At 40.0% G+C, this 24,475-nt stretch overlaps 1 protein-coding gene across 1 annotated transcript in view; it reads left to right on the top strand.

The window, feature by feature from the left end:
- The window catches only part of LOC126248118 (paired amphipathic helix protein Sin3a-like), a 306,715-nt gene that overhangs the window by 243,952 nt on the left and 38,288 nt on the right, over positions 1 to 24,475 (top strand). The window contains exons 20-21 of the mRNA XM_049948797.1: positions 11,649 to 11,818; positions 21,306 to 21,488. Coding sequence (XP_049804754.1) covers positions 11,649 to 11,818; positions 21,306 to 21,488 — 353 coding nt within the window. The remainder of the gene's footprint in view (positions 1 to 11,648; positions 11,819 to 21,305; positions 21,489 to 24,475) is intronic.

The following is a 24,475-nucleotide window of genomic DNA, read 5'->3' as shown; positions in this document are numbered from 1 at the left end:
TTCATGTTTGGCAGTAGAAAGTTATTTTTCTTCTTTTTTCTTTCTCCTTGAATTTGTTGCAGACCATGCAATCCAGTATTGATTTTTGTCTTTCACTTTGCATTATAAGATGCCTGGTCCCATTTAGTCTCTCCTTGGTGTCAGATGGTGGTGGTCTTCCTATTTTCTTTGATTCTGTATTTCTCACCTGGCTGACTAGCTGTATTAGATTTCTTCTGCAGGAAAGGTGAGTCTGCAGTTGTTCTCCACATTTAGTTTTGTATATTGAGTAATGACTATAGCTGTTCACTAAAGCAACTTCAGTCAGCCAGAATAATAATTTTTTCCCACCACTTGTATGACCGCCTTGTAAAACCACAGTATTGATCAGCACTGCCCACTTCTCCCATAAACTTCTTGTGTTCCAAAGTAACAGTGGGTTTCAGGAACTGCACAGACTCTTTCTTCCTGTGACCAGTGATCAATTGGGTTTGAGGACCAAAGAATGTACTCAACATAGCAGCTAACCTCTTGTCACGGAATGAAAGGCACATAATTTTTATCTCACTCTGAAACACACATAACTCATATTCAGCAACTCAATTGGAAAATCCGTTCTAAAAGGCATAACTGTACCTGTTAATGAAATTTCATTTTGTACAATTCCTGAACAAGTTGAGGGCTTGTGTATAACCTGTCAGTAAAGGTGTGATAGCCTGAAACACCTGTACAAGCTAGCAATTGCTCTGCCAATTGAACCACTATTTGGGTTGTAAATGGTAAGTCAGGACAAATTAGACTTTCTGTAGTTGTCTGTCCATAATATGGAATGTAAGAAAAAACATAACCGTTTTCTGAATAACACAGACTGAAAACTCTTTAACCCCACTTCATAGTTTCCTTTGGATTGTAGTGTTTCAATTGAATTTTTCCTTTCAGTACTATTGTGCTCTCATCTATGGCCACATTTCTTTTTGGTGCATAAATTTCTTTGCATTTACTATCAATATACTTATTAACATTCTTCCTCTTTCTCCCTATCATACATTGACACCCCTGAACTGTAACTGGTGGAACTAAGTGCAGCATTCAGAATATTTGATAAAAATGGAGATGAGAAAAAACATCCTTGAAAAATTGAGTTCATTCTAGCTAGTCTTCTGTTAAACAGTCAACTAATTCTGCCTTCAAATTCAATGCCATGTTCAGTGTTACGCCAAGAAAAGGCTTCAGTTCTTTTAATGAAGCTGTCTTCACGAGCGTCATATTGAGTATTTTGTAAGTGGAGTGACTTTCTGTATCTTTTCTTTAGCATACATATTTGTAGCATTTTGCTAATAAGATTGTCAATGAAAAAGAGTTGCAAATATTCATGTTCGGATTTTGACTGAACTCCATGAGGAATGGTAAAATCTTGTTGCGTGACAAAAAAAGGGAACTTCTTGAGACCACCATGCCATCACAATAAACTTCCCAGGTGTTTTCTACAGGTAGTGTATGTCACTTCATCGCTTTCCACTCCATAAGTAGATTCTGATTCACTAGAAATTATATCACTGCACCTGACGGGAAGTTTCTTCCCAGTGACTTTCATCACTAAATTCTCCTTCGTCCTCATTGTCTGTGAGCCATCTGGCACTTACACATTTTCTACCAGCCATTATCGCACTAGAAATGTGCAGATGCAACATGCTTTTAGTTGTCAGATCTTTGTACTAAGTGCTGCTATGTGCTTCATGAATTCCAACAAATGGAAATGACAATAATGGGAATGTGCTGGACATTGTCCAGCATCGAAGCAGTAGTGGAACATCATAATGTCTGATGTAGTCCAACTGTGAATCAGAAAGGGTTAAGATCCCAGGAAGCCATCACGCTATGGAGACTTTTCCAATAGACCAGTTTCCCATATTTCACATGCTGAAGAACTTCATGCAGTAGGAAGGAGTTCACTTACTTTGTGTTTTGTAGTCAATAATATTACTTTTGACAAAGAGCAAAAAAATTTCCAACTTTGTTTATGATTGACATATTTTTAACCTCGTAATTTTGAAACATCATCTATATCTACAAGCATAGATTTAAATCTGAGTCTTCTGTTATGGCTTTCCTGCCCTATGTGGGAAGCTTACTGTCAAGAATTGGACAGATTCTCAGCAAGCTCAAAGTGAAAGTGATTTTTCACCCTCCACTGAAGACAGCAGTAGTCGTGGGTCCTGTTAAATATGATTTGATGCTCCGGAAGGCTGGAGTTTTCAAGATCCCCTACAAGCATGGCCTTTCATACATTGGACAGATGACTCATCAGTCCATGAAAGGTCACAGAACATCGTAGGTAAACTCAGCTCTTACAGCCCAACGAATTGGCTGTGGCAGAGCACTGCATTGACACTGATCACTCTATGCTGTCAGAAAATGCCAAAATTCTAGTGTCAGCTTCATGTTTTTGGGACTCTGTGAAAGAAGCATTTAAAACTCATTTCTTGAAGAATTTAATTAACAGATATTGGGGTTTCAGCTTGGTCAAGTCATTGAATCTGGCACTTTCTTAAATAAACTTGCAAACACATGGCCACAGTGCAGCTCACAATGATACATTGTCTTCCCAGCATGCATCAACCCTATAACCACAGATTCAGTTCATGCACATGTGCACTTCTTTGTTGGTGATCAGTGTTTCTGGCACTTGTGCATCTGTGACTGCATGCGCAGTGGTACAGTCCATGGTTTTAAAAGAGCAGAGTGAATGCTATATTGACAGTATTTTGGCTCACTCTGAAGGTGGCAAAATGGTACACAGGTAGAATATCAGACGAAAAAATGTAATTTATGTGACTGCATGCCAGAAATTTGATTCAGCACTCTGAATCCCGTATTCCAAAGCAGATTGACAAGGGGAGAGCATGGGGCAGGTCTCACTCATTTGACTCAAACTGTGTTCCTAGAAGCAGTCAGATCACCCTTTCAAGTTCTTACAATATCTTACCTGAGTGGGCCCTAGGAAAAGCAAAATGCTCTTTAAAGATTTTAGAGTTGAGTTTTTAGTGATTAGGCAGCACACGGACTGATAAATTGCTGGCTCAGGTGAGATTCTTGCTGCTGCATAGGATGACCAGGTGCAAACATACAAAACAGAGGACAAACAGCTTCAAAGAAGAGGACATAGAAGAAAGAAGACACCTGGGAACATGTGTTCAAATTTAATAAATGGGTACAGTAATAGACATAACATAGATTCCTTAACTTTTATTGGTACTTCTCTGAAGATCCAGTTTTATGTAGAAGTATAGGCTTGCTTAGCAGATACACAGGAAAATTCTTTTAAATTATACATGACCATCAACATACCTTGAACAGATTCAGGCAAAATACCTATAACAGATTCAGGATACAACGTATTTCTGTCATCAGTCCACTGTGTTTGTAATGAGCGAAAATACTCTTTCTGCATTTGCATTGTGCCCTGATATACTGAAAAAGTATTTGGCAAGTTTTAACAATTCTGAATGACAATCGACAGACTTACTTTCACAGAAACTCTTGGCCTTTTTTTAACTACAAGATAACCCACTAAGTTCAGGATCATTACCGTTCTGTCTCAGCAGTTGCCTAAAATCACAGAATCGGTCAAAACATTTTACATCTTCAGTTTTGAAAAGCTCGACATTTATGTTGTAAATACAAAAGGGTGTTTCAACATCACTATACATATCATATTTTCTAAAAGACACCCACTTGAAACAGGAAAACTCATCTGACATATAGAGTCATTATTTTAAATATTCATGCCACGATTGATACAGCAACATAACTTTCTCCAAAAAAAGTTAATCTTCTTTATTGCAGCCTCCCTCTGTTGCAATTTCCAGCTCTTACATACAGAATATAAAATTTCAATCACAGAATCGTCTTCTTTTTGCAGTTGCAGAATATTTGAATTGAACGCAGACATCAACGTATGCAAATGCTATATGATGGCTTCTCTTAACCTATTTTCAAGAAACTGAAATAAAACATTCAAGGCATGAGGAGCAATTGCATTGTTTATATTGCTGTGAGCTTTTGTTGTGGCTGATAAAATTTTTAGGGACATCTGAATCAAAATAAATAGCTTTATTTAATTTAGGCATGTAAACCATTCACCTAGAGCTAAAATGATGCCTAACATAATGCGGTGCTAGTTTCCTTCTCCAGCAAGAACTCTGTGACTTAAAGCAGAAGCAGATTGCTGTTCCTGAAATAATGTGTGTATCCTAGACATTGAACTGCAAACCTGAAGATTCTTCTTATGCATCTGACTGGTAATATAATGTTTCAGATCTTGGTCACCTAGTGCAAGAAATTTAAAATAGTTCAGTGACACAGTGACATGCATTTCCTTTTATAATATTTATATAAATCAAATGATATTTATGTATGCCATGTAGAACTGGAGAATTTTATTGCCAATTTTTCTCATTCAGTTTCTCAAATATAAATAAATTGAATGACTAAGAAACTTTGAAATAAAACCATGACAATAAAACAATCTGCCAAGCTATTTCTTACCTTTATTGGCCACTGAGATGTAAGTTCCAGCTCCACATAGTTTACATTCTGCTTCAAATCCAGTTGTCCCTTTCTTGAAGGCAGGATATTTGTAAGCAAGAACTTCTGAGAATATACACTTGTGTTTAGGCCTTGCCAGATATTTTATAAAACTCACTCGGTGACAATAAACAGCAAATCACAATCACACATGAGTACTGAGTACATAACATGAAACCTTTAATGCCAAGCTGACATGATGTGAGTCCGGAACTGAAAATATGGGACAGAAATTTTAAATAATCTCTATGTGCACTCTCTTGTGGGTCGATCCACAATCAGTAGTGAAACATTGATGATCCTGCTGCCGTCTGTGGATAAGTTATTTAAGAAAAGAGTAGTAAAATGGGAATAATTGCAAATATAATTTTATTATACTCAACTTTGTGAAAAAGGAGGACAATTTAAAAATCCACCCAGACTTTGGACAAAGAGATAAAAAGGAGGATGTGACTAGATTTATCCAGTCATCTGATCATCCACTGCTGCCTTTTTTTTCCCCTCTCTTGCAATGATAAACTATTAATTATAAAATTTAAATATATTTAAACAGTTCAGCTTATATACATAAAATTAATATATTCAGTTTAGTTATGATTACTTTAATGGAAATATTCAAACAATTAATTTAAATAATTGGGTGAAGTTTTGAAGGAAAGTGAAATTTCTGAAAATTCTAGCAATTAATTACTGCTTTTTATTTATTATTAATAGTCAAACTACATTTTTAGGGTGACAATTATCAAAGAGACATTTAAAACATAGACATTTGTCACATCAAGCACATTTTATGAAAGCATTTTCTGAGCACGAATATTTTTCCAAAATACATTTCACTGGAAAGCATGCTACATTCATGTTTTAAATGAAGACCTTTACTCTGTCAATTTTCATTCTTACCCAGTATTCCGAATCATTGGAGAGAAAACAAGAGCACTGAATTGATGCTGCACAATTGACTGTATTTTAATTACATCTTCTAATGAAGATAATTATCACTTTTGTTGTAGCAATTGTGGAGCACTTTGTAGTCTTTTAATTAGATTTTTGACTTGGCAATAAAAATATACATTACAGGGTTGAGCAAAAGGAGTACATCTGGTTGGAATGATCATCAAAGTACATGTTACTTTTCCTTCCTCATGTCTTACCATAAAGTGTCAAATCTACTTGGCCTCCCCATGAATCCACCAATAGAAGGAATTTATGGCAGTCAACTTAAGATTTTAACGTTTTTTTTTTTTCCAAGAATTTTGCATAAGGTTCTTTAGTTAGCTTGATGACGTGGGGTAATAATCAAGAATGGCAACATTCTTATATTTATCTTCTAATTTCTTGATGGCACCAGCAATTCAAGGACCAAATTTATATGCAGGCTCTTGCACACAAGGGGTAACAGTTTCCTTGGAGTGGTTAAACTATATTACACTGTGTAAGAGTAAATTGTTGTGGAGAAATTGAATTTTTTCACCAAACAGTCTTTGCACCCTTGTAATCCAGTGTCTTGTTATACATTGATTCTACTGGCATCCAGTCTGGTCAGTTTTAATTATGTAAATGATGTTGGAGCTTAACATGTGTCTCATCTGTAAACAGAACTTCTGTGCTGCTTCCACTATTTCTTCCAAAGTTGCAATCTTGTTCTTGCTGATGAATTTGGTGATGGTACACTGTCTTATTGAATGTCTACATTTGAAACTTTTTATCTGGTTATCACTAGTAGTAAACTGAAATTTTTCTGACAAGTATGGGAATGTGACAAACATTGCCGATTGTCGTAATATTCTCTTCGTCACTTGTTCATAACAGCCTAATGCCTCCTAAAATATTTCCAATGTTTTGGAGTTAATGATTGCAATTTTGTCATTTCTAGTGCTACCTTGTTCTATTTCTTTCTTCCAAGTTCGAAGATTTTTCTTTTTGCCCTCTGAAGATTGGAAATTGTTATTTTAATTATGGAAACTTTCATTTTGGACAATCATCTCAAAAATTGATGAGTTAATTTTTATCAGACAAAGATACTAAAGTACAAGAGGAATATTCAGTAGGGTTGTAGTCATCGTCATCCATGTCTGTATTTGAAGAACAAACCTTTTACAGATAAAATAGAACTGTAGATAGTAAAAGCGTGCATGAGGGGAGAGAGAGAGAGAGAGAGAGAGAGAGAGAGAGAGAGAGAGAGAGAATCCACAAACCTCTTCATAAAGATTTTGGTTGTCAGGCTTGTTGTATAATATCAAATTTTTATCAGTTACTATGAAATTACTATTCCTAATTTCAATAACATGCTCTGCAATTGCTTTACACATAGCTTTTGATACAGGACCCACACACAGAGGCAAGAGGATTTTCTTTATAAATTGATGAAGCATAATGAAGAGAACTGGTCAATTAAAGGAAAAAAAAAGTCTTCATCATTAGTTGTAGTTTTGATCTTTTCACCAATCACTTCACTGGTAGAAAATTCTTGTTGGGTTTCTATTTTCCCATAAAGTAATAAGTGTTTATGGAAAATCACCGCAGATGCATAGCGAGACATTGTTCACATCTGTAGAGGCCATTACAAATTGTCAGAAAATTGTTGGAATCACAGAAATGTCTTGTTTAAAACAATTCCTATTTAAATATATCAATTAATTAAATTAAAGTAATTGTAACTAAACTGAATATATTCATTTTATATATATGAATTGAACTGTTTAAACAATGGAAAGTCCAGGTTGGAATATCAACAATGTTATGAAAAGAATAGATTGCTGCTCACCATAAAGACAATGCATTGAGTTGTGGACAGGCAAAATGCAAAGACTGTTACACATTGAACTCTCAGCCAAAGCCTTCTTCAGAAAGGAAAGGAAAAGCACACATGAAGGGGGAGGAGAAGAGGAGGGATAGCAGGATATAGGTGGGTGGAGAGAAGTGCGTCTTGCCTGGTAGAGCATGCAGGGAGTAGATGACTAGATGGTGGCAAGACAACACTGCCAGGCACAGTGTTGAGAGGCTGTGAGGGAGGGAAAATGGGGGGGGGGGGGGGGGCAGGAAAGGAGAGTAGTAGAGAACAGGAAAAGACTGGTGGCACATTCACAAAGAGCAGTGAACAATGGGGAGCGAGGCAACGTGAATTATGAGGAGCTGATAGGACATAGAGGGCAGAAACTGTTGGGTGGTGTGTGTGGGGCAGTAGGTTACTGTGGGTTATCGCTGGGACGATTTCGGGAGTGTAGAATGTGTTGTAAAGTAACTCCCATCCACCCTCTTCAGATAAGCTGGTGGTAGGGGGGAAGATCCAAATGGCCTGGATTGTGAAGCAACCATTGAAATCAAACTTGTTATGCTCAGCCTGCATATATGTTGTGTCACACGGTGGTCCAGTTTGCTCTTGGTCACAGTTTGGCAGTGGCCACTCATCCTGGTGGACAGCTGGTTGGTAGTAAAACCAATATGAATAGCTGTACAATGATTGCAGCAGAGCTGATATGTGACATGGCTGCCTTCACAGGTGGCCTGGCCTCTGATGATGATGTAGGATAAACCTGTGACAGGACTGGAATAGGAAGTGCTGGATGGGTAGGTTGGGCAGAGCTTGCACCTGGGTCTTCCACAAGGATATGATCATTGTGACAAGGGGTGGTAATTGGGAGTGGGATAGGGATGGACTAGGATGTTATGGAGGTTGGGTGGACAATGAAACACCATTTTAGGAGTAGTGGGAAGGATCTTTGATAAGATGTCCGTCATTTCAGGGCATAATCAAAGCCCTGACAAAGTATGTGGTCCATTTTTCCCATCTGGTGTGCTATTTGGTGACAAACGGGGCACTCCTTTGTTAGCAGATTCTTAGGTGTGGAGGATCGGAGGTGTGCGGTTATATGGTAAATCTGTTTGAGGACGAGGTCTGGAAGATAGTGCCTGTCTGTGAAGGACTTTGAGAGACCTTTAACACACTGGGCAAGGATGTTCTTGTCACTGTAATTATGCCGTTCTCAAGTGGCCAGGCTAGTCCATCATTATGCCATTCCCAATCCTAACCACTTGGCACAGAGATCGTATCCCTGTAGAAGACCCAGGTGAAAGACCTGTCCAATCCACCCAATCAGCACTTCCTATTTGAGTCCTGTCAAATGGTAATCCTACCCCAATAGAGACTGGGCAACCTGTGAAACCAGTCATGCCATATTCCAGCTCTGCTGCAATCATTGCACAGTTTTTTATGTTGGTATATCTATCAACCAGCTGTCCACCAGAATGAACAGCCACCTCCAACCTGTTGCCAAGAGCAAAGTAGACCACCCTGTGGCACAACCTGCAGCTGAACATAGCGTGCCCTTACAATTCATTCTCTGCTCCCAAAACCATTCCAGCCTCGACCTGTGGTAACCACCCAACAGTTTCTACTCTCTCTGTCCTGTCACCTCCTCCCAATTCTCATCCCCTCACCCTCATTGTGAACTACTCTCTGCCAGCACATGCACCAGTCTTTCCCCCTTCTCTGCTCATCTCCTTATCCACTTCCCCCGCCCGCCATCTTCCCTCCGCCACAATCTCCCAATGTTGTGCCTGGCAGCCTTGTCTTGCCGCCGTCTGGTCCCTGCACTCTATGCCAAGCTGCACTCATTTCTCTCCCCCCACTAGCACCATGCTATCTCTCTCCCTCCCCTGCCCACTCTGGACTGCTGCTTCCATTCGAGGCAGTTGCATTCTGGCCAGAGATAGTGGTCATGTGTACAGGAGCTCTCTCTCTCTCTCTCTCTCTCTCTCTATCTCTCTCTCTCTCTCTCTCTCTCTCTCTCTGTGTGTGTGTGTGTGTGTGTGTGTGTGTGTGTGTGTGTGTGTGTGTGTGTGTGTAAGTGTAAGTAAAGGGGGGGGGGGGGGGGTGTACACACACGTGTTTCCTTTCATTTCAGAAGAAGGCTTTGGCTGAAAGCTTAATGTTTAACAGTCTCTTCATTGTACCTGTCTACAAGACAACATGCCATCTTTACAGTAAGTAGCAATCTGTCCTTCTCATAGTATAATCGAACTGTTTAAATATATTTAAATTTTATAATTAATAGTTGATCATTGTGAGGAATAAAATAAAAAGGAAAAAAAAAAAGATAGCAGGGAGAATCGAACCGAGCCAGTGGTTTATCAGTCGGTCAGTTGACCATTGTGCCACACTGCAGATTGAACTATTAATGCTCAAATATCTCTCATACACTACTCGAAAATTTTTTGAGAGCATTTTATACTTTCCCATGGCCCACTCGTGCGAGATATTCTATCTGCATCACTTGCACAGTTTGAGCCAAATTGATGAGACTCCTCCCGCGCCCTCCCCTTGTGAGAACTGCGGAGAAGGCTTTGTTTAACTTTATCTCCAACAACTCCAAGTACAACTATCCCATTAGTATTGCGAAGTTGCAGCATGCTTTATCTGTGGCTATTGATGCACCACCAGAACCAAGCAGGGCAACAGCTGTTGCAATACCCAGATCCTGCAACTGAGAAGTACATCCTCATGTTTGTAATTGAATTTGACCTAAAGGACAAATCCTTACACCTATAGTGTTTTTGTCTGGAAATTGTGTAGCATTTTAGTGCTGTTCTTTCAGTCACTTAAAAATAAGTGCTTCATCATTGTGTTGAACCATAATCAGAAAAGTTCCATTTATTATAGTGGCCTCTGTATTTTCTCTCTTGTTCTTTGCCATTTCATTACTGGGCAGTAATAGTTATCCTAGGTTCCATCATTATGAACAAGTTAAATTGGAAAGAACACACAGAAAATGTTGTGGGGAAGGCAAACCAAAGACTACGATTTATTGACAGAACACTTAGAAAATGCAATAGATCTACTAAAGAGAGTGCCCACACCACACTTGTCTGTCCTCTTTTGGAGTACTGCTGCGCGATGTGTGATCCTTACCAGATAGGGTGAACAGAATACATTGAGAAAGTTCAAAGGAGGACAGCATGTTTTATATTATTGAGAAATAGGAGAGAGAGTGTCATGGGCATGATACAGGATTTGGGGTGAACATCGTTAAAACAAAGGCGTTTCTCATTGTGACAGGGTCTTCTCAGGAAATTTCAATCACCAACTTTCTCCTCCAAATGCAAAAATACTTTGCTGATGCCGACCTACATTGGGAGAAATGAACATCATCATAAAATAAGGCAAATCAGAGCTCGCATGGAAAGATATAGGTGTTCATTTTTTCCGTGCACTGTTAGAGAGTGGAATAACAGAGAATTATTGTGAAGATGGTTCAATGAACCCTCTGCCAGGTGCTTAAGTGTGATTTGTGGAGTACCGATGTAGATGTAGATTTAGATTCATAGTGCAACTTATTGTGCACTCTTCTACAACACTGGATTCACATACCAGAGGAAGGGCATTTAAACCCCATCCAGCCAACATAACTTGGGTTGTACATGGTTTCTCTAAAACCGCTTCCAGCAAATGCTGGGATGTTCCCTTCAAATATGTCGTGACCAGATTCCTGCAATTGTCCTCCTCCATTTGAGCTATTGGTCTGTTTCTAATTAGCTTTGTTCTGATATGCAATTAAACCTTCCTTTATCATTATTTATCGATTATTCTGTTACTTCTTGGTAGAACAACTCTATATATAAGGTTGAATAACAAGAACACTGATTTTGTTATACTGATTTTTACTTCACACTAGTTTTTTGCTTATTAGTCCATCTTCAGGAAAGAACTGACTAGAGTCTGAAAGGGACACTAGTTCTAAAACTAGTTTACTTTTTTAGATGCTAGTAAGTTGTTTCCTAAAGATGACCTAATAAGTAAAAAATGGGTTTGAAGTAAACGGAAATCGGTACAATGAATACTTCCTTTATGAGTCATTTTGAACTACTGCTGTTTGTGCATCACAGTGAAGGTAACAGGCAAAAAAATTTGTAATATATCTCAATACATGTGTTTAACACTCAAAGCATTTCCTTTATTGATTTTGCTACAACCATGTTGTTCGATGATTGTGAAATATGTGCAGGGGCTCATGTGTATGTGACTTTGTACATGTACTTGTGTTGAATATGATAAACTGAAATTTGGTTTGGTTTATTTTATTCAGGTGAAATTGAGGTGGAAGACTACTATCCAGCCTTCTTAGACATGATAAAAAATGTGTTGGATGGAAATATGGATAACAGCACGTTTGAGGACCATTTACGTGAAATGTTTGGAATCTTTGGTTATCTCTCATTCACAATTGACAAAGTTATTATATCTGCTGTTAGACAGGTTTGTTATCTTATTTTTATTATTATTTCATCTGCATAAATGTGATAAAAGACTGTGTGTATTGTAGTTATTCTAAAAATTGGGAAGTTTAGTATTTGTTCTCGAATTTGTTGCACTGTAAAAAAATACACTTCATCTGCAGAATGAACTTTCACTCTGCAGCAGAGTATGCACTGATTTAAAACTTCCTGGCAGATTAAAACTGTGTCGGAACTGGGACTCGAACCTGGGACCTTGTCTCTGCAGTATCCTTTTTTCCAGCTGTGGTAGATCCACAAGGTATTCAGGAGAGCTTGTGTGAAGTTTGAAGTACTCAAAGTCCTGATATCCAATGCCTTGCACTTTTTAAAAACCTCATGAGGAAGCATCCACTTCAGTGAGTTTGCCACTCACCAAGTGACTGCTTAATTATGCCATGTGGCCTAAAATGTTTTAAAATGAAGCCATGATTAAATCAGCCAGCAGACATCCCAGATTATTCCATATTGTCAGCACTTAAATTAAATTGTACAATGCTGTAAATTCAAATGTATCGCTCAAATCTCTTGAGAAAACTAGATATTATTTCACTTATAAGAATACAATTGATGTGAAAAACTAATCCAGTCTTAAATTCATAAGAGAGAATCACTGGCATTTAAAATTATAATACTTATTTAACAGCTTATGAAATTTCCATTTGTTTGTTTCACTTTTGGATGCATTTCCCATGTCTGATATGTGTGTGCCAGTCTGTGTGCAGTCTCATCTCACTTCTTACAAATATTTGCTGATATTGAGACATGACAAAAACAGCCCATTGTGCACTTGGACGTCATAATTTGTGTCCAGATATTTTTATTTAAATTGAGTTTTATTATTGGGATAGTACAGAGAAAAGAAAATAATGATCCCTACAGTAGTGAAAGTATGACTCTAATGTTTGTTAAATGGAAATTTTAGCAGAGTGCAATATTTAGACACTGAAGTTCTTGCCTCTACATCCTGCAGTTTTCACTTTCTGCCTATAAGAAAGATTTAGCCACCGAAGAAATAAACACAATAGAACTGCTTCCCTCATGACTCAGTGAGGTATCTCAGTGGTCAATGCACTGGACTCGCATTCGAGTGGACAGTGGTTCAAACCCACATCTGGCCATCTAGATTTGGGTTTTCTGTGTCTTCTCTGAACCACGTAAGGCAAATGCCAGGATGGTTATGTAATGTTATTTCAGTTATTAAAATATCCAGTCACACACACACACACACACACACACACACACACACACACACACACACACACAGAGAGAGAGAGAGAGAGAGAGAGAGAGAGAGAGAACTTGGCAGTATCAACCCATGTATCAGTATGGCTCTGTAAGCCCTACAGCCTGAATGCATTCACCGATTCAGTTGCGAAGGATGTCATAAAGCCACTTTATCCTCTCCTGAGGCAAGTTGGCCCACAAATGTTGTAAATGCTACTTGATTACCTGAGTAATGGCACTGGGACAGAGTTGATATCCAAGCTGGTCCCATACTTTCTATAGAGGACAGATCCGCAATATTGTGTGTGTGTGTGTGTGTCTGTGTGTGTGTGTGTGTGTGTGTGTGTGTGTGTGTGTGTAGATATGAAATTGACAAGTCTACGTTTATTGAAATGATTATTAGTAAAAGGAAGAATGTCAATATGCCTTATGGTTCAGAATTTGATTTTAGCAGCTACAAAGCTATTGTACATCTAGCTATATTGTTTGAAGAATCTGATTGGTTGTGTTGCCATTGTCATGCATATATTTTAAAGTGTGTTGTTGAAGATCCATTGCCGGCCGCTGGTGGCCGAGCGGTTCTGGTGCTACAGTCTGGAACTGCGCGACCGCTACAGTCGCAGGTTCGAATCCTGCCTCGGGCATGGATGTGTGTGTTGTCCTTAGGTTAGTTAGGTTTAAGTAGTTCTAGGGGACTGATGACCTCAGATGTTGAGTCCCATAGTGCTCAGAGCCATTTGAAGATCCATTGCAATATTTCTCTTTATCCATATATTGTGAAATGATAACAGTATACACAGCCTGACCAAAGAAGTAAAGTACATAGAGCAAATTGTTGGATGTCAATGTAACTTCATACACATACACACCATTGATGGACACATAAATGGTTAGATTTGCAATTCTCTGTGACAGGTAGAACAGACAGTAGAGTGCATTAGTGTTGATCATGTCTTGTCTTATTAACTGGGCCCGGTAGGTTTTTTAAGGGGTGAACAGTGTCAGGGATGCAGCATACTGGGGTGAAATAGCATTATCAGCAGCCTACATAGTTCAAAAGGGACCTCATTGTGGCTCTTCATTTAGCCAGTTAGTTGAATTGAGCAATATTCAGATTTGTGGTGCATTTGGACATGACAGTGACGCATTGTTGGACAGCACAGGTAAGTGGGGACAGACATATTTGTCATCAAGGTTCTGGTCTACCACATCTGACCACTGCAAGGGAGGATCACTATATTGTGCACCAAGCACATCATAATCCTTTCATATCTGTCTCTGCCATTGGAGAACAAGCAATAGATTCCCAGCACCATTCTGTGTCATCCTGCACCATTGGTCAGGGACTGCTAATGAATGGCATCACATTGTGATCAACAATGAATTGCATTTCTATCCTAGCCCAGATGGCCATTGTCCATCATTACAGTGGTGACCTGGGGAGAGGTCCCATTCTTCCAGTGATCAGGAAAAGCACAGTGATGTTACTCTCGGCGTCACCATGTTGGGAGCTACTGGGCAGGACTTCAGGTTGCAACTGACAGTAACTGAGGGAACTCTGACAGCACAACGGTATGTCATGTACATCCTGCATCCTCATGTGTTACCTCTCATGCATGATACTATTTGTCAACAGAACAATGCACATCTACACATGACAAGTCTCTATGAACTGTATGAATGATTTGAGATATTCCTGTGGCTGGCAAGAGCCCCAGATCTGTCCTCTATAGAAAGTGTGGGACCAGGTTGGATATCCACTCTGGGCCAGCTTGCCTCAGCAGAGGATACAATGGCTTTATGACATCCTTCCCAACTGAATCGGTGCATGCATCCAGACTGTAGGGTTTACAGAGTCATACTGATAAATGGGTTGATACTGCTAAGTTCTATGTGTGTTTCACCAGATATTTTAATAACTGAAATAATATCATATAACCTCTCCAGCCACGAAGTTTCATTTTGTTTCCTCCTCTCCTTCTGAATACTTCATTTTATTGTCAGGTAGTGTACATGACATTTAGCACTTCTCGGATGGCACATAAGCTGTGATAGAATTCCAGGATTCATTTTTTTCTGAAATTGCTGTAAATCTGGGCTAGGCGCAAGAGTTGATTCATAACTTGTCCCATGGAGGACTGGAAAGGTGATAATAGTGATAACCATTGAGGAGATATGTTATATTTTGTTCTCACATAAACTCATGAAATTAATTGTCAGATCCCATAAAAAAGTAACTATAAGAAAGGTAACAAGCTGCTCCACCATTCAGAAGACCAAAGGCATCTTTGCCTTTGATACCAAGTCATTACTGCACAGATTGCATTACTCCCACAGTTCAGGAATATATATATTTGGTAATATGCTTGAAACAAATTGGAATAAACAGTAATGAAACAAGTAAGGTTTGTATATACAATTTAAATTGAACAAAGATATTTAACAGTTTACTAAGTTAAATTAAGAATAATAAAATTAATCATAATGAGGTTGGACTATCAGGTTTACCTACACACTCTAACCCGTTTCACACATCCACCCCATACCATCAGTGTAAAAAAAATCCATTAGCTGTATACATTGGTTACAGTCTTATAGTATTCTGAATTTTTGTTCTGAACTTTTCCTATGGCAGGGGCTGTACTTGAGGAGTACTACATTAGACATTTCTGTTATTTCTGCCAGCTGCATGGCCATAATGTCTAGCTGCACGTGATCAGATAATATTCCTGTAATACCTCCATATAATGAAAAACCTGCAGTGGGTTGAAAACTAGTTAATGCTACAGAAAAAAAAAATGAAATCAAAATTCAAAAAAGTGACTGGTTGCATATTATACCCATGTAAGTTACCAATTAAATCAGTCGCATTTGGCCGTCCACACTGGATATAGTGAATTTACTGTAAAACTGTCATATATTTTAAAAATATTGTAGCTTTAGATTTCATATCTAATACTAAAAGGTTTTTTTTTTCTTTGACACAATTGATATTCATATTGACAGAAGACTGTCATAACTATTAGCTGAATGAGGACAGATCTATAATGGTCAACTTCCATACTTGATCTGCCTGTGAAAGAGTGCATTGATTTATCTATTTATTTATGTATTTATTTATTTTTACACACACACACACACACACACACACACACACACACACACACACACACCTTGATGTGCCTGTGAAAGAGTGCATGGTATGCAGTTATAGATACTGTAGTTTTGTTATACAAGGTGCATTCAAGTTCTAAGGCCTCCGATTTTTTTTATAATTAACTACTCACCGAAATCGATGAAACTGGCGTTACTTCTCGACGTAATCGCCCTGCAGACATACACATTTTTCACAACGCTGACGCCATGATTCCATGGCAGCGGCGAAGGCTTCTTTAGGAGTCTGTTTTGACCACTGGAAAATCGCTGATGCAATAGCAGCACGGCTGGTGAATGTGCGGCCACGGAGAGTGTCTTTCATTATTGGAAAAGCCAAAAGTCACTAGCAGCCAGGTCAGGTGAGTAGGGAGCATGAGGAATCACTTCAAAGTTGTTATCACAAAGAAACTGTTGCGTAACGTTAGCTCGATGTACGGGTGCGTTGTCTTGGTGAAACAGCACAAGCGCAGCCCTTCCCGGACGTTTTTGTTCCAGTACAGGAAGGAATTTGTTCTTCAAAACATTTTCGTAGGATGCACCTGTTACCGTAGTGCCCTTTGGAACGCAATGGGTAAGGATTACGCCCTCGCTGTCCCAGAACATGGACACCATCATTTTTTCAGCACTGGCGGTTACCCGAAATTTTTTTGGTGGCGGTGAATCTGTGTGCTTCCATTGAGCTGACTGGCGCTTTGTTTCTGGATTGAAAAATGGCATCCACGTCTCATCCATTGTCACAACCGACGAAAAGAAAGTCCCATTCATGCTGTCGTTGCGCGTCAACATTGCTTGGCAACATGCCACACGGGCAGCCATGTGGTCGTCTGTCAGCATTCGTGGCACCCACCTGGATGACACTTTTCGCATTTTCAGGTCGTCGTGCAGGATTGTGTGCACAGAACCCACAGAAATGCCAACTCTGGAGGCGATCTGTTCAACAGTCATTCGGCGATCCCCCAAAACAATTCTCTCCACTTTCTCGATCATGTCGTCAGACCGGCTTGTGCGAGCCACAGGTTGTTTCGGTTAGTTGTCACACGATGTTGTGCCTTCATTAAACTGTCGCACCCACGAACGCACTTTCGACACATCCATAACTCCATCACCACATGTCTCCTTCAACTGTCGATGAATTTCAATTGGTTTCACACCACGCAAATTCAGAAAACGAATGATTGCACGCTGTTCAAGTAAGGAAAACGTCGCCATTTTAAGTATTTAAAACAGTTCTCATTCTTGCCGCTGGCAGTAAAATTCCATCTGCCGTATGGTGCTGTCATCTCTGGGACGTATTGACAATGAACGCGGCCTCATTTAAAACAATGCACATGTTTCTATCTCTTTCCAGTCCGGAGAAAAAAATTGGAGGCCTTAGAACTTGAATGCACCTCGTAAAGCTTAAGAGGCATATTACATGTGAAAGTTCTCCTCATGTGTCAGTATTTTCCTCATGAAACTGAGAAGGTTCACTAGCAACTACATTATCCAAGAACTCAGTGCCACCAAGATTACACAATATCTGCTGCATTTGATCTTCATTTGTATTCATTTTATTTGCTATGAACCTCTCTTTGGTCATTCTGAATACTAGGTCTGCTAGATAAATGTTGTGAATAGGGTATTTCCCGCTAGACTATAAGGTCATATTATCTATAAACAATAAGCTCTGTTCATCACAGTGCAAGTAATTTACAAATATTATACATTTTGGAGGCTCGAGTGTGGATATCTGAGGCCCATGACATTGCTCACCAAGTGGAGCCTGGTTTCTAGGTAGGATTGTAAGATTGTCACCATAGCATGTCAGCCTACTCAACAATGCAGTGAAAATCCTTACAATGACCATGAAGTGTTAATGTTATGAATTCCTTCTTCACATTACTTCATTATCTTTGTTACCAGTGGAGACGATGCCATAGAGGTGGACTGCCATTTCCAAAATCAATGTTGTGCACTGTGTTGCATATGTTACTATTTTAAAAGTCTTTGAGAAGCTAATTTTTCATTTCAGATTCCAAATTATTAGCCAGTTTCAGGGATTGTAGATGTTGATCTTTAGCTCGATACTTCAGTTGGGTCACCTTTATGAGAAGCTAATTTTTCATTTCAGATTCCAAATTATTAGCCAGTTTCAGGAATTATAGATGTTGATCTTTAGCTCGATATTTCAGTTGGGTCACCTTTATGTTGACTGGTACTGTTAGAGTGAGTGTTAAAAAACCATGTGAAAGTGGCAGCAGAGAAGTATTTATTTATTATTGTGGCTAGTGGTTCTGTAATTTCAAAAATAATTTTCTTCAGACAACACGACATACCACAGGCATTTGGATACTGAATGCTCTTAAGCTTCCACAATGCTTCTAACATTAGGATGCATGTTCCTCAACTCCCTCTGTGTACAATAGCTGTTTTACATTATAATACTTGTGAGATCTTTACCCATGTCTGGAATCTCATTTTACAGTTTTTTTCAACTATTCTCACAAAGTACTCATTAAATTTATCAGAAATGCCAGAATTTACAGAAGCAGCAGGCTTTGTCTTATGTTCTTTGATTAGATCGTAGCCTGTCTTGTAGAATTATGGGCCTTTTCAGTATAACTGATGGTACAAACCTTTGTAACCTCTTCAATTTCTGATCTGTTAGAATCATCTTTTCTGTTAACTACACTCCTGGAAATGGAAAAAAGAGCACATTGACAACAGTGTGTCAGACCCACCATACTTGCTCCGGACACTGCGAGAGGGCTGTACAAGCAATGATCACACGCACGGCACAGCGGACACACTAGGAACCGCGGTGTTGGCCGTCGAATGGCGCTAGCTGCACAGCATTTGTGCACCGCCGCCGTCAGTGTCAGCCAGTTTGCCGTGGCATACGGAGCTCCATCGCAGTCTTTAACACTGGTAGCATGCCGCGACAGCATGGACGTGAACCGTATGTGCAGTTGACGGACTTTGAGCGAGGGCGTATAGTGGGCATGCGGGAGGCCGGGTGGTCGTACCGCCGAATTGCTCAACACGTGGGGCGTGAGGTCTCCACAGTACATCGATGTTGTCGCCAGTGGTCGGCGGAAGGTGCACGTGCCCGTCAACCTGGGACCGGACTGCAGCGACGCACGGATGCACGCCAAGACCGTAGGATCCTACGCAGTGCCGTAGGGGACCGCACCGCCACTTCCCAGCAAATTAGGGACACTGTTGCTCCTGGGGTATCGGCGAGGACCATTCGCAACCGTCTCCATGAAGCTGGGCTATGGTCCCGCACACCGTTAGGCCGTCTTCCGCTCACGCCCCAACATCGTGCAGCCCGCTTCCAGTGGTGTCGCGACAGGCGTGAATGGAGGGACGAATGGAGATGTGTCATCTTCAGCGATGAGAGTCGCTTCTGCCTTGGTGCCAATGATGGTCGTATGCGTGTTTGGCGCTGTGCAGGTGAGCGCCACAATCAGGACTGCATACGACCGAGGCACACAGGGCCAACACCCGGCATCATGGTGTGGGGAGCGATCTCCTACACTGGCCGTACACCACTGGTGATCGTCGAGGGGACACTGAATAGTGCACGGTACATCCAAACCGTCATCGAACCCATCGTTCTACCGTTCCTAGACCGGCAAGGGAACTTGCTGTTCCAACAGGACAATGCACGTCCGCATGTATCCCGTGCCACCCAACGTGCTCTAGAAGGTGTAAGTCAACTACCCTGGCCAGCAAGATCTCCGGATCTGTCCCCCATTGAGCATGTTTGGGACTGGATGAAGCGTCGTCTCATGCGGTCTGCACGTCCAGCACGAACGCTGGTCCAACTGAGGCGCCAGGTGGAAATGGCATGGCAAGCCGTTCCACAGGACTACATCCAGCATCTCTACGATCGTCTCCATGGGAGAATAGCAGCCTGCATTGCTGCGAAAGGTGGATATACACTGTACTAGTGCCGACATTGTGCATGCTCTGTTGCCTGTGTCTATGTGCCTGTGGTTCTGTCAGTGTGATCATGTGATGTATCTGACCCCAGGAATGTGTCAATAAAGTTTCCCCTTCCTGGGACAATGAATTCACGGTGTTCTTATTTCAATTTCCAGGAGTGTATAACAATAACACATGTTCTTTGTAATGGGCTGTGTTGCAAATTTGAAGCAACTGTTTTACACCCACATGTACCATTCATTTCATATTAAATGCTTTATGTAATCCACTTTCCGAATGACAACATATGTAACATCAGATGGCAAATGACTCTGTGGTCAGGGCTCAACACTTTCAATGCAGCCAGTGGTTGCTGCTACCTTCAGGGTGGCTCTGTGTTGTGCTGCCTTGCTGGCATGTCCTTGTTACATGGCATTGAGTGAGATGGTTACTGTATTTTCTTATCTCACTTGTTAGAGATCATTCCTACTTCTCTCTCCTTACCATTTTTTTCTGTTTTCCTTACCCAATATTAGTTAAGTAATTAACAACTTATATCATAGAAGTATTTGTTTGACGAATCAAACATAAATCTTTTTCTATCATATGCATGCTACAAAGGGGAATGTTAGTCATTAATTAGTAATATGTTCCCTTAAGTGCTGGTTAATAAAGACACACAGAGTGAAGTTGCAAATGTTAACATTCTACAAATAACCAGAAATTAGTGTCGTAATATGCTGTTGTGCATTAATAAAAAATAAATTAAAAAATAAGTGACTGAAGGTGAATTGCATTGATCACTCCCATAGTTGGCACTTCATTGTGTAATTTGTTTTACTTTCCTTACCTTGTGTCTGTCATTGATTTGATGTTCAGAGTGACTGTTTCCTTTCATACAAAAGCCTAATGTACCTTCTCCAAATGCAGTTACACTTACCAGAAACTTGGAAATGTTTCATCTCTTAGACTTTCCTGCAGTGTGTAATATTGTTAAGGAAATCTGGCTGTTCTTGTCATTAAAACAGCATGTTTCAGATGAAATTGAGCATCATAACTTTGTAATGTTGTTTGATCAAGGCCCAACAACTTTGCTATGATAACACCTATCCATTTTAAGAATTTTATGCAGCATTACAGCTAAGTAAGTAGTTATACATTGCAATGGTTTATCTCAGTTGCAGTTCCTAGTGACTGATGAAACTTGCCGAGAATGCATTGATATGTATCATCAAGAAAAGAAACATGGTGGGGCTGGCGGAGACTGTAAAACTGCTTATTTAAGAATCGCAGCAGAGCTGTCTTACCAACGGAAAGCTGAAAAACTTCTATTAAAAGAAAACTGTTTCAAAGTTGTAATTGTGAGTATTTATTTTGATTTGTTTGTTTCTCTTTAGAATTATTTTGAAAATAATGGCTGGATGTATGTTTTGTATTGGTAGGCATGTTGATGTGGTTGAGCATAAGAATCATGAAAATTGTGTTTCTTTCTATGACAGAGCAGTATCATGTGTGTACCAGTACTGAAAACATTGGGCACAAATATGGTTGTGTATTGCAAATTAGAACTGTGTGATGGATCAGGTCTCACATTTTGATACCTATTTTTGTGCAGCATGTATGAGTTGAGTTGTACTGCACCCAAATGCCACATGAACTGACTCAAAGCTTAAATTTGCTACAATTGTTCTAATGCTATCCCAGGGACTAGCAAGCTAGAGAGTATAGAAGAGTTTGGCAACTCCAAAAACTCGGCATCATACATATTTGGGGGAAAAAAAGGGAGAAACATGTGCCAAGTGAAACTTCAAATCTGTCCATGGGGAAGGGGATGAGAAGCTTGGTGGATCCATGGGATTTCATAAAAGTGTGTTCCCTAGATAGCAGTTAATAGAAAGCAGCTTATAGCTGTCTCCCACCAGCAGCTGGGACCAGTTTATGGCAAACTCTCAATCCAGAGGTTAGCCAGTGTCGTCATTCCTCTGTCACTGTTAATTTTGAGCAAGTATCAGTGGTCATTATTGGTGGTAATGGTCCAGTGCTGTGTGTTGCTGTGAGTGAAAATTTTTCTTTTTGTGGCTTAATCATAAAAGTAGTAGAAAGTTCTAAAAACAAAAAAATAGGGGGGGGGGGGCAGCTTACTCCTCAAGATATTTTGTACGTCAGTGAGTTGGTGGCTGTTGAAACCCCTCTGAGCCACCTCCTACACTTGCTTGCTCACATATTTTGGGCTCTGCTTGTATACCGTGTACCCTGTTATAAAGAGAGATGAAGAGTCACTTGAAGAAATGTTATCATTTTACATCCAGAAAGGCTCTTTCTGTAAATCTAAACTAACTAGAGGGATATCAAAATAGAACTCTTGTAGCTGAATTGCAATTATGCCATGAAAGAACATAAGAGAATATCTGGTTGTAGCAGAATTACACAATAGCCCTCATTTTAGGAAGTTTGTTTCAACATAAAGATGTGAGACAAAGAAAGAATTATTTATATGAAATAGATTATGGGAAACGCAAAGGAAAGGATGGATGGGAATTCATGAGTTCCAGCCACACTGGGCATTGTGGTAATACAGTGATGCAAGTTGAAAATTTGTGCCAGACCTGGCCTCAAATCAGGATGCCTAGTAGCTACTCTAGAACGGTTACCATAACTACCTCTGCCACGTGGACATGCTTTTCATTCAACCCCGATTCTCAGCTTATTGCATGCAGCAATGCAGCGTTGCTCATCCCTTAACCCCCTAGAGTTCAGACAACACTAATGCATCCACAGAGAAGCAAATGACATGGATCTGTCACACTCTTACAAAAATTTCTATATTTGAGTGTTGTCTGTTCTGTCAGATGGTTGGAGAATGATATGTAATTTGACTTGACTTGAAAATGTGCATACCACATCACAGACATAGGGTGATACTGCTTTAAATGTCAACCGAACCTTTAAATGTGCATGCAAAGTAATGCTTACAGGTGTCAGTGATAGGGATCATACAAATGACTATCCAGTGTTGGAGAGTACATACTACTAAACATTAGGTTCAAGGAAGTAATCCTAACAAGACTGAGAATAGTGCACTGCATCTTAACATGTTGTCACATTCTGCAGCACCAGGAGCAGCCAGTTTGTAATGTGTGTGACATACTAGACTAATTTCACCACATATTAACTGAATGCATTTTACGTACTGGCGAGAGGGTGCCCTAGATTTCCATGGATCTATGCCCTTTATTTTAAATGATGATATGGTGAATATGGTGCAAATTTTGAAAATCTATGTAGTTACAGGAGACCATGCTTAACTGAGAAGGAGATGTTAGTGTGGTACTGAGTGTTTGGCTCTTCCATGTAGCATTTGGCTCTTCCATTTTGTAATCATTCAGGTTACCACATGCATATGTTTATTTTATTTTTATATAATTTAAGAGTTAAGGACACCTCTCCCCAAATAGTGGAAGCATTTAGTCACTGACAGAAGCACACAAAAGAGGAGGAAAGCTTGCTAGTTTCAGAAATAAATCCTACCTGCAACTAGAGAAAACACACACACATCCTTGGCACAGACACCCCTGAACCGCCTCTGCAAAATACCGTTACTGTTCCATCTTAACTACATACACCCCAACTCCAAAATTGAAACTCATGCCACCACCTGGAAGAGCATTCCAGACACCACCTCTTTAATTTTTCAAATCTTTTGACATTCTAATCCTTGGTGCATCACCACCCTGCAACACCTATTCTACCCACAGTGACCCCCTCATGAACCCCACATAACACAGAGGCCCTATCTACGAGGGTTGGAACTTTAATAGTGGCAACTATTTATTTACAGGTCGTAAAAAATAGATATGTGTTTCAAAGTTTTACTGACCTATAAAGCAGTCACCAACAATGTGTATAACCCGTTGCCAGCGACGTGGAAGTTGTAGGGTACTCTTACCGGTGCCAGTTGACAGTTTGAGCAGCGCGGTCTATTGCCTGACGAATTTGTAGCAGTTCTGATGCGAATGCTGTGAAGTGTTTCCTCCAGTTTAGAAATCGAGTTGAACTCACGAGGGCTTAAGTCAGGGGAGTGCAGCAGGTGGTATAGCATTTAGCAGCCTCATCAGTCGAACAAATCAGTAACAGCTTGCACTCTACGTGCTTGAGTATTGTCCTGCAAAATGATGGTCAGGTCCTGCAGAAAGTGTCATCGTTTCTGTCTCTAAGCTGGTCGTAGGTTGTGTTCCAAAAATGAACTTCTTTGAGGGGGAAGGTGTATAAACAGATCCACAGCACATCCATTGGCACCATAGGCATCCTATGTCAACCTTTTAATGAGCCCTCTACAGGAAATGGTGAT

This window comes from Schistocerca nitens, chromosome 3 (genome assembly GCF_023898315.1).
Source record: "Schistocerca nitens isolate TAMUIC-IGC-003100 chromosome 3, iqSchNite1.1, whole genome shotgun sequence".
Classification (NCBI taxonomy): Eukaryota; Metazoa; Arthropoda; class Insecta; order Orthoptera; family Acrididae; genus Schistocerca; species Schistocerca nitens.
The sequence above is the reverse complement of the archived record's forward strand: the minus strand, read 5'-3'. Positions and strand labels throughout refer to the sequence as shown.